Source organism: Equus przewalskii, chromosome 31 (assembly GCF_037783145.1).
Source record: "Equus przewalskii isolate Varuska chromosome 31, EquPr2, whole genome shotgun sequence".
NCBI lineage: Eukaryota > Metazoa > Chordata > Mammalia > Perissodactyla > Equidae > Equus > Equus przewalskii.
The window spans coordinates 25,912,546-25,928,488 of record NC_091861.1 but is presented as its reverse complement, the minus strand read 5'-3'; the positions used below and the strand labels follow the sequence as shown (position 1 = coordinate 25,928,488).

Below are 15,943 nucleotides of genomic sequence, written 5' to 3'. Positions count from 1 at the left end.
AAAACGGTTTCCATATCCGTTAGACCTCGGACAGGGGAGGGCAGAGCAACGTTTTCCAAGAAAGGAAACACAGAAATCCGCCACGATGTTAACATCTTGAAGAAAGCCTGATGAGCACGGCAGAGCAAAACCATATATGCTAAATACCAAGGTCAGCTGTGAGAAAGACAATTTACCCGTCATCTCAGCATGTTTAATGCACAGATAGCCACACAGTTAGGACACACAAAAATAAAACAACTGAAGCGGATCTGGAGGAAGGAGCCGGTCACTTTATTTTCAGGTTAGCTTAAATCCACGACAGGAGGCAAGTCAGTAATAGTCACGTGCTGCATAACGATGTTTCTGTCAACGACAGACTACATGCGACAGTGGTCCCATAAGATGAGTTCCATATAGCCTGTGTGTGTAGTGGGCTACACCATCCAGGTTTGTGTAAGGACACTCTGTGATGTTTATACAGCAACGAAATTGTCTAACAACGCATTTCTCAGAATGTATCCCCGTCGTTAAGCAACATACGACTGTGTGATTATAGACCAAACCTTCTAATGTAATGTCTTTTTCAATTTTTGGAAATTCACATACCACACCACCTTTTTCTTCTATTATCTTCAGAGTTTCACTCAATTTCATTGACACTGATCTCTTCACTGACAGAATAAGCTAGACACATTTAATTCAACCCATTTGAGTATTTTTATGGTCACGTCCTTGCCACATTAACATTCTTTACTAAGGGCCTATGACATACCAGGCGCTATACTAAGCCCTGGGCACGCAACCTGCACAAAGCTGACGTGGACTCTGCGCTCACAGAGCACGCGACCCAGTTAGAAGGAGTGACTTGGAGGGGCACTAACAAGTGTGATATGCTTGACAAATGAAAAATGCAAGGTGACAAGGGAGCATATAACAGAGTTTGGGGAGAAGACGAGGTGTCAAGGCATTCTTCCCACTGAAGAAGGGATTTTGAGCTGAGGGCTTAAAGGATGAGTAGGAGTTCATCTGGTAAAGGAATAAGAGAAGGGAAGAAATGGGCCAGAAAAGGCATTCCAGGCAGCTCTGCCTCCAGATGGGAGGAATCCTGTCTGTTCCTCACACTCAACGTATACTTCTAGAAAGGTCATATTTCATGGATGCTCAGAGGAGGCTGGCTGGCAACTTTCAATATGTCAAAACATGGTATTTCTTAAATTTCTAATGTTTTTATATTAGACCACTATACGTTAAGAAATGAAATTCTTAATTCTATAAATCAGAACAAGACCTTAATAGATCTCTCAAGGAAGATCTACTGAGGCACATTTTGAATTGGCAGAATTCATTTCCTCCCTCGCAGGGGAGTTTGAAGTGAGTTATTTACACCTTATGTAGTTTCACAAAACTGGACCACACACAAAAGGAGGCGATCACTGATAAGACTTGTTAAAAACAAAACTATCTGCCAGAAAACCTGGCTTATCTCAACTGATGGACACAATTCCCATTGATGAAAGACCAAAGTTCAAGTACAGAATCACTAAGCAAAAAGCTTCTCTTCTGAGAAAAGAAAAAATACAGAATGTGGGCAGTGCCTGCTAAGTAAAAGAAATCTCAGAGAGGGAGAGTGGACACCTAAAATAATGCACCCAGTGTCTCCATCAGCATGCTTGTTGGTATTTTGGAAAGAGACCAGGGAAGACACTGTTTTTAATACGCATTTTCCTAGTACCTTTCAAAAACGTCTTGTCACTGGATGTTCCCAGACCCACCAGTAATGTTCTATTTTAGCTTAGAATATTTTGTCATTTCATTAATGAAAGGAAGGATAACCCTGTTGTTGTTACTGTTGCCATCACTGTTACACTGTGTGTATATATGTTTTAAAGTTGGTAAAGCTGCTTTAAACACAATCCAAATTTCATTTAAGAATCCTTATTAAGTCAACCATTAGTCAGAAATCTTCTAGATTTTTGAATGATCTAGAAAAATAATGAAAAACATAATAAATAATGAATATATCAGCAACTGGACTATTTAAAATGGAAAATATATTCCGCATTTTCCAACAACAGCCACGTAAAATTTGTCTCTCGGTCAGAACAGGTCGACAGGAAGTCAAGTCCATCAGTTGAAGAAATAAAGTTCAGAACTGTATAGTGCTTTTTAATCTACTCTTCCAAAAGACGGCACTGAGTTATAACGTCATAAACTAATGATTATCAAGAATTCTCATGCCTAATTGGAATACTATGTACTTTATTCACAATGTATTTATTTACAATGTTTGTACCACTTGTGAAAACTGCCCAGCGAATAAAGTCAAGGCCTTGCAGACTGCTAGAGTGCCTAGTATACTGTGAAGAATCAATGAGTATTAAGCAGCAATATTAATACATTTTTTAAAAACTAAAATCTGGCATGTGCATATCTCATTATAAAACCATTTTAAAGAAAGCTACTGTTGCGGCCGGCCCGGTGGCACAGCGGTTCCACTTTGGTGGCCCGGGGTTCGCCAGTTCAGATCCCAGGTGCAGACATGGCAGCGCTTAGCAAGCCATGCTTGTGGCAGGCGTCCCACATACAAAGTAGAGGAAGATGGGCACAGATGTTAGCTCAGGGCCAGTCTTCCTCAGCAAAAAGAGGAGGATTGGCAGCAGATGTTAGCTCAGGGCTAATCTTCCTCAAGGAAAAAAAAAAAAGAAAAGAAAGCTATTGTTAATTACACATTCAAACTGTTAAATGGTCCAGGCACCATCAATACACACAAGGTTCGAGGAAGTCCAGGGGAGGCCCCTGCACTCACAGATCTCCACTTGTGATGTCCTTTAGAAAAAATGGAACACAGGAAAGAAAAACCTTTTTTACATCTTCTTCACATGAACTTTGAGCCACTTTAGAGTTCCCAATGATATGAGACCATTACAAACGCCTCCTAGAGTCACACACATGTCTGTCTCCTCATCACTGGGCCTCCAATGCTGAAAAAACAACAGGTGCCCAGTAGACACTCGAATATTTGATGAATGAATGACAACACCTACCTACTCCTGCTGTCTTAGCGAACTTAGAAACAGTGGTTGAAATTGACTCTAACATTAATTTAGAGTTTAAAAAAAAAAAAAGCAGGTGGGATTTGAACCTTTGCTCCATGAACTGACCACCACGCAAGTCTGCGATGACATTAACTACCAATGTTAATTTACTCAAGTTGGTAGTATTTCAGAGCATAATGTTTAGATGGCTAGCATTCACAATAATCAATTCACTGCAATTAAATTAATCATCCTAGAATACCTTCCACTACAGCATTCTTTTGTTTAAAAATTTCTCATTGTTCTCCACCATCTTTAGAATAAAGTCCAAATTCCTTAGCCTGGAATCATTATCAGAGAAATGTACTGAATACCTTCTTCGAAGCAGGCAGGGACTAAGGATAAAGAGAGGAACAACAAATGGACCTTTCCATTAAGGAGCTCACAGCCTGGTGAAGAACTATTCAGAAGCATCTGCCAGACACACAGCCAAGGGAAGACGCAAGAAAAGTCTCCAAGTTTCAGGCTATTGGGTGCAACCTCCAAAGACTGGTTCCCAGACGGGGAGTCAGAGAGTTGGTTTTTCATTTTACAAACACCACTTTGGAAGCTATAAAGAGAATGAATCAGAGCCTCATGTCCCACTGTTTCTGCCAAACTAGCGCCTTCTTGAGCTTTAGAAATCCTGATTTCACCCACCGCAATGGCTTCCGCTCACAGCCCAGCACAAAGCCCTACGCTCCCATGGGACCTTCATGGAGCCCGTTCAAACCAGAGAGACCTCCCCACCCAGTGATGGCCCTGTGCAGTCCTACACCAGGCTATACTCCCGAGGCTCCAAGGGCCTTCCTTGTATTATTAACCACACTGTCAGTCAGGATTATGAAGTCCTTGACAACAAAGACTGTAGCAGATTCCTCTTAATCTCCCATTATGTCTGGCACAGCTCTTTTTCCACAATACACTTCACAAGGTACAATAAATAACTGTTGATTATAAATTGGATTATATTTTATTGAAACATTAAAGCATGTGAAAGTCCATAAACAGATAGTTAGCCTGGAACAAAGAGCAAAGAGTTTAAAAGTAACAGTTTCTAAAATCTTGAAAAAGAAGGAATATTTCCAAAATATAACCCTAAAATCCCTGCACTGTTTTTTTCTAGATTACTTAATTACTTGTAATACATATAGAATCAAAGCCACGGGCCTGGCAGCAAGAATACCAACCAGAAAAACCAGCCTCATCTTAATTCACGATCATAATCCTGGGCTGTAGGACGAAAGCAGCACACACAAACCTCTCACACACCCACTTATTCACCGCCATTCTCTCTTTCTTTCCAGTTCAAAGTCTAACAGATTAAAACAACCTTGTCCACTTAGAAAGAGAAGCCAAACAAACCTACTTATTATTTCATATATTATTTAAACAAAAGAGAAAAATCCAGAATGGTGAAACTACTATTATGTATGTCCAAGAACACGCCAGCCAGCCCTGGAGGCCTAGCAGTTAAGACCCGGCGCTCTCAGCATCACGGCCTGGGTTCGTGTCCCGGTCAAGGAACCACACCACCCGTCTGTCAACTGTCACACTGTGGCAGCTGCATGTGGCCGTGATACTGAAAGCGATGCCACTGGGATTTCAAATACCAGCAGGGTCACCCACGGTGGACAGGTTTCAGCGGAGCTTCCAGACTAAGGCAGACTAGGAAGAAAGGCCTGGCCACCCATCTCTGAAAAATTGGCCATGAAAACCCTAAGAAGAGCGGCGGAGCACTGTCTGATGGAGTGCCTGAAGGGGAGAGGATGGCACAGAAAGCCCAGGCAGCGCTCCACGCTGTTGGACACAGGGTCCTAGGAGTCGGAATCCAGTCAACGGCACTAACAACAAAAAACACCTCCCCAACTGAAAACTGACCATCAGACTACGCACATCTCTAATTCTTCTGGGATTTACAGATTTGCAGTAAAAAATGTGCATTATAGGGGCTGGCCCCGTGGCCGAGTGGTTAAGTCTGTGCGCTCCGCTGCAGGCGGCCCAGTGTTTCGTTGGTTCGAATCCTGGGCACAGACATGGCACTGCTCATCAAACCACGCTGAGGCAGCGTCCCACATGCTACAACTAGAAGGACCCACAACGAAGAATATACAACTATGTACTGGGGGGCTTTGGGGAGAAAAAGGAAAAAATAAAAAAATAAAATCTTTAAAAAAAAAAAAATGTGCATTATAGTCAACTATTTAGAAGTTGATTATTCTGACACCCTTCTACTGACTTCTCCCTGTTGCCTATCTTTTGATTATTTCACTTTGTTTCCATCAAAAAGAAGTAAAGCTGAAGAACACCCACCCACATTGTTTGTTAATATGTCAAACCTATAAAGCATTTTAAAATTACATGTTTTATCATTTGTTTGTATTAAAACATAAAACCTGGTACCTAACAAATGCAATTATTTCATTAATTGACAAAGTTTTATGAGGTCTCCAATTCAAACATTTACCCTTTGACGTACCATTTTTAAGGAAGTGATTTGCTTTATGCTGTTAAACGATAAAATATATTTTAAACTCAATTTGCGGATTAGTCTAACATCTAGGTGGAATTTTTCAAATAATCATTTTTTCTGTTCTGGCACTGAACAAAACTTAGGAGTCATACAATTCTACAAGTTTAGAACTTTATTTTTGTTGTTTACTTCTTCGGTAACTTTATCGAGGAGATTTTTACAAACACAAATAAGCACTGGGATATGATACTGAGGATACAAGTCTTAACCCATTTTCACAAAGAACTTTCTTTGTAACATCGGTAACACACGCCTCAGTCACCTCAAATACGAAACGAATGTATTAGATTACATGATCTCCAAAGTCCTTTCCAGTCTTAAAAGTCCACACAATTCTAACTTCTTCTGAAATAAATAAGTAAGCCATATTGTCGAAATTAAGAGTTTACTCACTTTTTTTTTTCTTGGTGAGGGAGACTGGCCCTGGGCTAACACCTGTGCCAATTTTTCTCTATTTTGGACGTGGGGTGCCAACACAGCATGGCTTGGTGAGTGGTGTGTAGGTCAGCACCCGGGATCCCAACCCATGAACCCCGGGCCACTGAAGCAGAGCATGTGAACTTAACCACTATGCCACCAGGCCAGGCCCCAGAGTTTACTGACATTTTGATTCAAGTGGAGCAGCTCCAAACACGGGACTCCAGGGTGCTCTAGATTAGTTACCTCCCCAGAGCAGGGCCCCACTGATGGTGTATGATTAACTCCTAAGAGATCTCAATAAAAATCTTCATGGAAGAGAGCACTATTGGAAAAGTCAGGTTAAATGAATCTGAAGTCTAAAACACCAAGAAGGAAAAAGTTTTGATTTGCTTAGAATAGCTTAGCATATGGCTGACATCATGAAAAAACTAAGTTAATGCTTCTGGATTTGTTGTTGTTTTCTGAACTATTTAAAGACGATGCGATGCCCTAAGATTCCAATATATAATTATTTATCTTGTCAGAGTACCATGGGAACTATCACATGTTCAAAGTTAATGGGAGAACTCTATAAAATAGGTGACATTTTCAATTTCATAACTTATCCCCTTTTACCCATTTCCATATAGATACTTCTCTTACATTAAAAAAGAAGTCAATCATTCTATGAATGCATACTTAGAGCAACATTTCATGAAGTATTTTATACAGTATTTCCTATTATAAATCAACATTGAAAAACATGCGAGCTATAAGCCCATTACTTATTCACACTTCTATTTTTAGTAAATGACTATGTGAACATAATTTATTTAATAAGCCTGAGAATTTTTTTCTCAAAGAAAAAATTATATATCCTCTTATTGAGAATATTCCATGTAGGTTCTCATTGTGATTATTCAATTAAACAAGTAAAAACCACACATCATTCAACTATCTTCTTAAAAGACTATGATAAATATCAAAAACTATTACAAGGTCATAATTATCAGCAAGAAAATGCTGTACCCAAAGGGGGAAAATGTGTTCAATAACAATAAAAATTATGAATTCTAGCCCTGACTCTGTCACCATCCAGCAAACGCAAGCTTAGGAAGTCAATTTGCTTTCTCAATGCCCTTCCCAGACCATCTGTCAAGTGAAGAAAAGCCTGCACATTCCTCAGGCAAACTGTTAGAAAAGAAACCTCATTCAAACCTCTTTTGTCATATTTTCATCTAGCTACACTGTTAAAACTACAGCTTTCAGTGTACACCCTGAATTGCTTTAGAATAAGTAACAAAATGTTAGCAACACAAACACAGATTCTGAATTGCAATGCAACTGAATTATTAATTTTCTCCCTGTAAAGCAAAGGCTTTTAAATATTAGTTAAAATTGCATGCTTAATTTTAACTGAAAACCCAAAAGAAACAAGGAAAAAAAGACCTTCAAGTTTCCCTATGCCATGAGTTTTAGGATTTCCAAATTCTATGTTTGTATGCACTCTTCCACCAAAATGAGTATCAGTATGCTTTACTGACATGTTAGAGTTTTTATTTTTTCCAAAAGTTTCCACAGGTATCTTCTCAAAACATCACAGTGGAGCGAGTGGGAAATAACTTCCAGATTATAGAAGAGAAAACTAAAAAGAGAGAAGTTTTATGACTTATCCAAGATTATACAAGACGAAAATAATAGAACTCATAGGTTTCCTGACTCGTATAAACTAGTATTAAGTCTTGCCTATTTTGTGTGTGTTTACACACACACACACACACACTCACACACATGCTGAGCCCTGTATAACTGCAGCTTCTTCCTGGAAATTGAAAGACTGCAGAAATCTGCATATAAACAAAATTTTCTCAAGCTCTGTAAGCCACAGTTCAGGGCTAGGGTTTCATGGACTGCAAGGCAGTCCTCAGGGCCATAGGAAAACTGTGTTTAGCTCAAAATCCAACCACATCCTGGAGAGTTCTGAGCCAGCCACAGGTCCTAAAATCCCTTGATTTTCCTACATGAACACTTGTGCCATTATAGGAGTCCTCTTTATGCATCTTGCTTTATATAAGAATAATCCTTCTGGCCAGGATAATACTTTTTTTCTCCCCATTTTATTGAGAAATACTTGACATACATCACTGTACAAGTCTCAGGTGTACAGCATGATGATCTTATTTACATACATTGTGAAATATATTGTGAAACAATGACCACAACAGATTCAGCTAACATCCACCATCTCAAATAGATATAATAAAAAGAAAAGAAAGAAGAAGAAAAAAATCTTTTCTTTGTGATGAGAACCCCTTGGGATTTACTCTCGTAACAGCTCTCGTCCATACCACACAGCAGTATTAGCTACAGTCGCCGTGGTGTACATTACATCTCTAGTACTTATTTATCTTACAACTGCAAGTGTGTACCTTTCGACCACCTTCTTCCAATTCCTCCTCCCTCTCCCCTGTGCCTGCAGTAATTACAAGTCTGATTTCTTTTTCTATAAGCTTGAGGGTTTTGTTTTTGGTTTTTTTTAGATTCCACATATAAGTGACATCATACAGTATTTGTCTTTGTCTGACTGACTTCACTTAGCATAATGTCTTAAAGGGTTGATCCACGTTGTCACAAATGGAAATCAAAACCACAAGGAGATATCACCTTATACCTGTTAAAATGGCCATCATCAAAAAGACAAGAGATAACAAGAGTTGGCAAGGATGCAGAGAAAAGGGAAACCCTGTGCACTGTGGTGGGCATGTAAATTGGTACAGCCCCCACGGAAAACAGTATGGAAGATCCTCAAACAATTAAAATAGAACTACCACATGATCCAGCGATTCCACTTCTGGCAAAATATCCAAAAGAAACAAAAACATTAACTCGAAAACATACCTGTACCCGACGGTCATAGCACCATTATTCACAACAGCCAAGACACAGAAACAATCGATATCCATCGATGGACGAATGGATAAAGAAAATGTATGTATGTGTGTATGTGTGTGTATATATACACACACATACACACACACACATATATATACACACACGTACACACACAATGGAATATTATTCAGCCATAAAAAAGAATAATCTTTTTAAAAATAGTATTTATAATATTCCTTCACTGTTCAAGAATCTTTATAAATTCCCTGTCACTTAACTGTTAGACCAACTTAAATTCATCTTAAGAATTCAAAGCTTACTGGATAAATGAGTGAAGGAAACATAAAGGCCCATCCTGAAGAGTATCCATTTCAGTTTCGAAAAATCATGTATGTTCTACACTTAAAAAAATATTTTACACAAAGGAAAAATCATTTTTTTTCTAAAATCCATTTTAATCTAAAAATTACATAAGGATATGCTTCCAAATATATGTTTTCACTTAACAGTCACAGAATGCCTAAAATGTAAGGTCTTATATTAGAATGGGTCACAAAACACATAAAAATTCACTTATTTCCTACCCTTAAAGAGCTTAAAATACAGCAGATAAGAAGTAATAGGGACAAACTTCTACGGAATTGCAATAAGTTACGATATTGACTATATTCCATATCAAATGATATTCCCAATTACCTAAGAGGCTTTTTTTAATTAAAAAAAAAAGGGAGGAAGAGCTATCAGATGCTATCAGACGCTCTTCTGCTGTACTAAGCTTATCATCCAAGTTTTCTTACTGAACCAAATAAGGTAATGAGTCATATAACTAGAACTTTTCTATCAAACCATCTTTATATGCTCAGGACAAACCTTCCTTGGTCATGATTAATGACTCTCTAAGTGTCCCATGAGTCTTTATTTCACTACAGATTTGTGCACCAATACTCATAAGTGTTCCCCAAGCTCTACTCCTTAAAACACAACCCAGAGTTGTGAACTGGTATTCTACGACCAAAAAAAAAAAAGAGAGAAAGAAAGAGGGGTCCACGGTCAAACGAATCTACAAAATACCGGGCTGACCAAATCCTGGGCTAGACTTCTCAGGGATCTTAATGTGCTTTCTTAGGGGACGGTGACCGTCCTAACCAGGACCGTGGGCACACTCTTCCAAACATGTCTAGCCACAGAACTCTCCCGCAGAACTTTTATTACTATCTTGGGGAACGCTGGGAATTCGCTGAATGTGGTTTCATCAATATTTGATCTAAATGTTCTCCTTTTGTCCAATTTTTGGTATTCAGACTATACTAACTCAAGAGCACGAAATGGAAGATTCCCATTCATTTAATTTTAAAAAGAATTTAAAAATTGGGCCTAGAAGTCTGTTGTGAAGGCAGTTCATACACCTTTATCTCCCATAGGTGTTGGTCTATCAGTTACTACATCTTGAGTCAATTTAAAAAACTGTTCTTTATCTTATTTAGTGGTTTTCTTTATTAAATTCTACTTTGGAATTCACACTCTTACCCTTCTGTCTTTTCTGTTATGTTTTCCTTATAAATCTTGGTCCACCTTTTTATGTTTAACCTTTCTAGGTTTATTTGTTCTGGGCATATCTTTTGAAAGCAGCACGTAGCTGAGGATTGTTTTCTCAGTCTGAGTCAGTCTTTTAAAAGGGAAATTTAATACCCTGTATGTAAATTGTTCTATTGATACTTGTCTTCTATAATCTTGCTGTTTGTTTCCTTGCTGTTTATTTTTTCATCTCTTGCCGTAATCTTCAATCTTGTCCAGCTATTTAGAAAACAAACATATATCCTCTCCTATTTTAAATTCTACTAATGGTGACTTCCAAGTTTTTTTGTCTTCCTTTAACCAGTTTTTGGCTGATGATCAAAGGAAAAATGAAATCCACCTCATGATACACAATCCGATCAGGTGAGCCAAGGCCAGATCAGGCCATTACTCTCCCCTAATGCTTCATCCCCAAGTTCTTATATTATAGACTTTATAACCATAATCTATCTTTCTAAGTTACTTCCAGCCTTTTGCACTATTTCCAATCGTATATAACAACTGTTTAGTTTTGCTTCTACATTTAATTTGTTTCAAGGCTTATTATTCCCAGTGCTTTTGTACAAAGACGTCCTTTCCCAAACTCTTAATTTAGATTTTTCTCCTATAGTACGTGTTCAAGTAATTTTTTTTAAAGAGCACACATGTGATACATTTTCTCTAACCCTTGAAAATGTAAACATACCATTCCATTTTCATCACAAATGAGCAGTAACTTGGCTGTATACACAATTTTTTAGCCACAAACCTTTGTTTTGTTCTCTGCAGAACTCTGAAGTGACTGTTCCATTCCTTCCGGCATTTTGTGATACTAAAGAGAACATTTTGATCCCTTCCAGTTTCTTGGATGAAGATCCTAGTTCCAATGACTTACTTTCATCAATAACTGGGTAAGCACTGTTAAGTACTCACCATTACTTAATTGAGGCCCTGCCAGAACTACATCAAGCTGGCAGCCTGAATCAGCTCCACAAAGGGCGTGGTGAGGAAACTGTTCTATCTGCTTCTTTCATTTGCACACAAACACACCTTTGCTGTGTGATCAATAAGGGATTCTACTCACCCTCTCATTCAGGTTGCCTTGAATGGTGAGTCCCTTGATTATTCAAATCAATAACCATGCATTTTCAGCTGGCACATTCCTGCCTCCTACATACTGATGATCTATGAACCGGGAACTCCAGAACCTCATTTTCAGCTGGCACATTCCTGCCTCCTACATACTGATGATCTATGAACCGGGAGCTCCAGAACCTCATTTCGAGCTCCCCTGGATCTCTCTGCCTGACAGGCAAAACACACATGTCTACAATCTTGAACACCTCAAACCCCTTCTACTCCGTATTGCCATTCCTAGTGAATGGCACTGCAACCCCGTCATCCCACACAGTTCCTAGGTCATCCCAGACCCTTTGACTCCCTCACCTCCATGTAAGTCCCCAACTCCTATTAATTCTACCTCCCACACATCTCTCTGCTTATCTCAGACTCTCATGATTCTTGCTGCTATTATAACCTATTAATTGCTCTTCCCAACTCTGGATATAATTCCTACTCTATACATACTCACCATAATGATCTATCTAAAATGAAAATCTAATTAGGTCAAACTCCTGCCTAAAACCCTCTAAGGAATGAAACCCACTTTTCTTAGCCTTGCTCTTTATTTGCCAGCACTTTCCCCCTTATAAATCCTATGCTCTGACCTTAATGAGCCACTTGCACTTCCTCCAAATGCCATGCTATTTCATGCCCATGTGCCTCTGACACAGGCTGTGCCACAACTTATGAAATAGCTTCCCAGCCAGTCTGCCCAGCCAACCTTGCTCTGTGCTCAGGTAGCCCTTTGTAAAACACCTCTCTGTGTATTTGTCTTAGCGTGTTTTAAGGAATCAGTTATCTGTCCATCTGAGGTCCTGCCCATTTACCACACTAGCAACTACGAATTAAGGGCAAAAGCAGTTTCCTCCTCATTTTTTTTTTTTTACCTCCAGTACATATTAAGATCCAATAAATACTTGTTGAATAATCAAATTTAGAAAACAAGGAGTTATAAAGAACACAGGTCTAACCATCAGGACCTGATTAGTTCAAATTCACAAGAGCATCTACTTCTGAATGACTAAAGACAAGCCACGCTCCTGAGTCCCGCTCACCTCCCTCTGAAAGAAAGTTCATAAGGAGCACGGAGCATCCGATGACAGAGCAAGGTCTCGAATCCCTGTGATCTCTGAATAACAAGGACAGGCGCTTCCTACTGCACACAAATACCTGGAAGAATGAAGTATCAATCCCGCTCAAAAGTGTTAAGTGGTACTCAAATGCAAGACAGTAATATTTCTTCTGCTTAAAAGAATTTCCCTAAACGACAAGTAATCCCTATGTAGCCCTTTCCAAGAAGAGTGTCCAAAAAGCTTTGGGTAGACTTTCTAGTTGTTTAGGGGAATGGCGGGCAGAGACGGCTGTTACAAACACAGTTTCCCTTATACTCCCGCCACGTCATTCGGTTACTCACCTGGCAACAACTAAAGCCTGGCAGAAGGACATGATTACTAAGCCAGCCACTCCGCTGTAACACCAGAAAATGCCTGCTAACCAAACGGCACCATCCGCTGCAAAAGACGGACATCGGACATCCGTAAGGAGCTAAGATAAAGAGCTTGGACCCACTTCCAAACTTCACTATAAAAAAACACCCTACTGAATTCCTTGTACCAAATAGTGCAGACTAGTGGATTCTTTCATAACAAAGCTGATAAGGCCCTATGGAATAGAGGCTAGTAGCTGGAAATACTTTCATTTGCATGAATTATTTATTATAAGGTCATTGTCTTAACAGCCTTTGGTCTTGTAACAAGTACTCACTAACCAAAAATCATCACAAAAAAATTAACACTTCTCATTTAAATCTCTATTTAACACATGATTTTAGATTTTACCCCTGTAAAGAAACCTGCTCCGTTTCTTCCTTCGCTGTGCACACCTACTCTATTACAGACACTGCTCTATGCAGTGATGATTCGACTCCCAAAACCCTCTTTTCTTTACATGCTACGGTTTACAGTAAACCACAAAGTAGTTCTACAAGATTTCCTATCAATTCCTTCCTTTGATGCTCCTAAAAACTAGACACGGAAACGGGGGCCTGGAGCTAAGTAGTAAAGCAATCTCCCCAGCTCAGGTTTCCTGGGGTCCCCTCCAGGGAACTTCTGCATCCACCTTTACCAGGTCCTCACCACAGCCTCAAGATCTGAGTTAGTCACAACAACAGGGTCTATTTAAGGGAGAATTAGGTTAGCAGGACATAATCAATGTTTAACAAAACACATCTAAGAGTTTTACTTTACTTCCGCAAAAACCCCTGCCTTCTCCCTCCTCCTGCCCGTCCTCGCCCCTCAAAAGAAGAAAGAGGAATAATACCTGGATCTCTGCGTTTGCTTCATCTCTTTTGTCACTGTGCACAGACTTCCAACGCAAGTTCAAATTAAGAGGAAATTAAGGGCCAGCCCTGGTGGCCCAGCGGTTAAGTGTGGTGTGCTCCACTTTGGCGGCCCGGGTTCAGTTCCCAGGAGGGGACTTACACCACTGGTCAGTGGCCACACTGTGGCAGCGACCCATATACAAAATAGAGGAAGGCTGGCACAGATGTTAGCTCAAGGCAAATCTTCCTGGGGGGGGAGGGAAAAAGAGGAAATTAAGAAAAGAGGGGAAAAAAGCAAGTATGTAGAAGCCACTGGCTCACAGTTACACAAAACTGTTCTATCTTTTAATAGAAAGATTTTTCAACCTACTTACTTAACAAGATAAATTAGGTTACACTTTGATTTAAAATGTACCTTCTGAGAAACTCAATTCAATTGCTGTTACATTCTTCTTGACATCCTAGAACTGAACTAGTCTTTGAATGGACCGTGCAGAGCTAACCAAGGCAGCGGCTAAGCAAACTTTCTCACCGAACTCTGCCAAAGGATTTCAGTCCCGACCTGCACCATCCTGCCATCCCTCTCCTGCTCCTTCACGCACGGGCCTCAGGATCATGCCAAACTTCATGCGTGTGTCTTCTAACACACACAGAGACTAGAAACAAATGTGCTTTCTCTGGCACACTTATCATGTGAAACTAGGATGCTACGAAGAAGACACTATCCAAAGCATAAGGATTAATATTTTAAATTAATAGCAGGAATAACAAACATAATGTTATGCTGATGAAGCAATCTAGGATTTTATGAGACAAAAGGATTCACAAAAAAACTAAAAATCTAATTAATAGTGACTATAGACTTACAGACACTCAAATGGAACTATATAATTGATATCTATTAAAGTCTGCTTTCAGAAACCTTCTGAATCTATGAAAATGTATTCCTGTAACTAAAGAATAAAATCTCAGAAAGATGGCATACAGTAAGAGGCTTTAAAAGCACAGATTTATTGGGGGTCGGCCTTGTGGCCAAGTGGTTCAAGTTCCCCATGTTCCACTTGAGGGGCCCAGGTTCACTGGTTCAGATCCCGAGCATGGACCTACTCCACTCATCAGCCACGCTGTGGAGGCGTCCCATACACAAAAAACAGAGGAAAACTGCCACACATGTTAGCTCAGGGCTAGTCTTCCTCATAAAATAAAAAAATTTTAAAAATAAAAGCACAGATTTATTAAGGCTGGAAATGGTATTATTTGGGTCCTCACAAAAAAATACCTTACATATTATACTTAGAGCTAAAGTCAGGCAGCAATACCCGAGTTAACTTTTAGTGTCTCCCAGTATTCGTTGAGTATTTATTTGCCTTTTAATGCAACTGCCCTTGTAAGTGAGCAGGACGAACAAGACCCCTAACACACTTTCCCCAGACAGACTCATCTGCTTCCAGGCGTACTCCATCACCCCCTCCCATACCCAGGACATCAGAGCTCCACCCCAGGCCAGACTTCACTGTTACATTCAAGTTACATATAATCAACTGCCCGTTAGACAGTGTCACTCACGTATCCCACAGCATCCCAAACTCGACATGAGAGAGCCACCTGCCCCCTACCACACAAAGAAGCCGTGGTTTGTTCTTAACTTGGTTAGTTTTGATGAATGTAGATTTAATGAGAATTGGGGAAGCTATTCTATACTCGCTGCTTAAACAGTAGAACTCTGAATTCTAAGCTGGTCTGGTTAATATTTCTTCTCCCTTGCTCTTCACCATGAGACACTATGAGAACTTTATCTATAACAAAGGCAAAACCTGTAATCCCTTATATCTTAGAGTATTTCAACTCCCCCTTTCCCTAGCCAAGCACAGGAAGTTATACCATTTCAATATTCATTAGATTTGTAGGTTCTATGCACAGGAGGCCCTAGATGACAATCTTAGCACCAAAATGACATGTAAAGGCCAGCTGCAAGCATATTTGTATAGAGATATGAGAAGACTTCTAAAACCACACTGGGACTAAGTTTGCTCTTCCTAACTCATGACCATACTCCTCCTGCTTACG

General features: G+C 39.7%; 1 protein-coding gene across 7 annotated transcripts in view; it reads right to left on the bottom strand.

The window, feature by feature from the left end:
- The window catches only part of NEK7 (NIMA related kinase 7), a 160,728-nt gene that overhangs the window by 124,100 nt on the left and 20,685 nt on the right, over positions 1-15,943 (bottom strand). Inside the window, exons 2-3 of one of the 7 annotated variants that reach the window (XM_070602453.1) lie at positions 13,876-14,123; positions 12,971-13,067 (exon numbers count right to left, since the gene is read on the bottom strand). The exons of 5 other annotated variants lie outside the window; for them this stretch is intronic. In XM_070602453.1, the coding sequence (XP_070458554.1) occupies positions 12,971-13,002 (32 nt within the window). In that variant the 5' untranslated portion in view covers positions 13,003-13,067; positions 13,876-14,123. The remainder of the gene's footprint in view (positions 1-12,970; positions 13,068-13,875; positions 14,124-15,943) is intronic. One more of the 7 variants, XM_070602454.1, reaches the window with a different exon arrangement.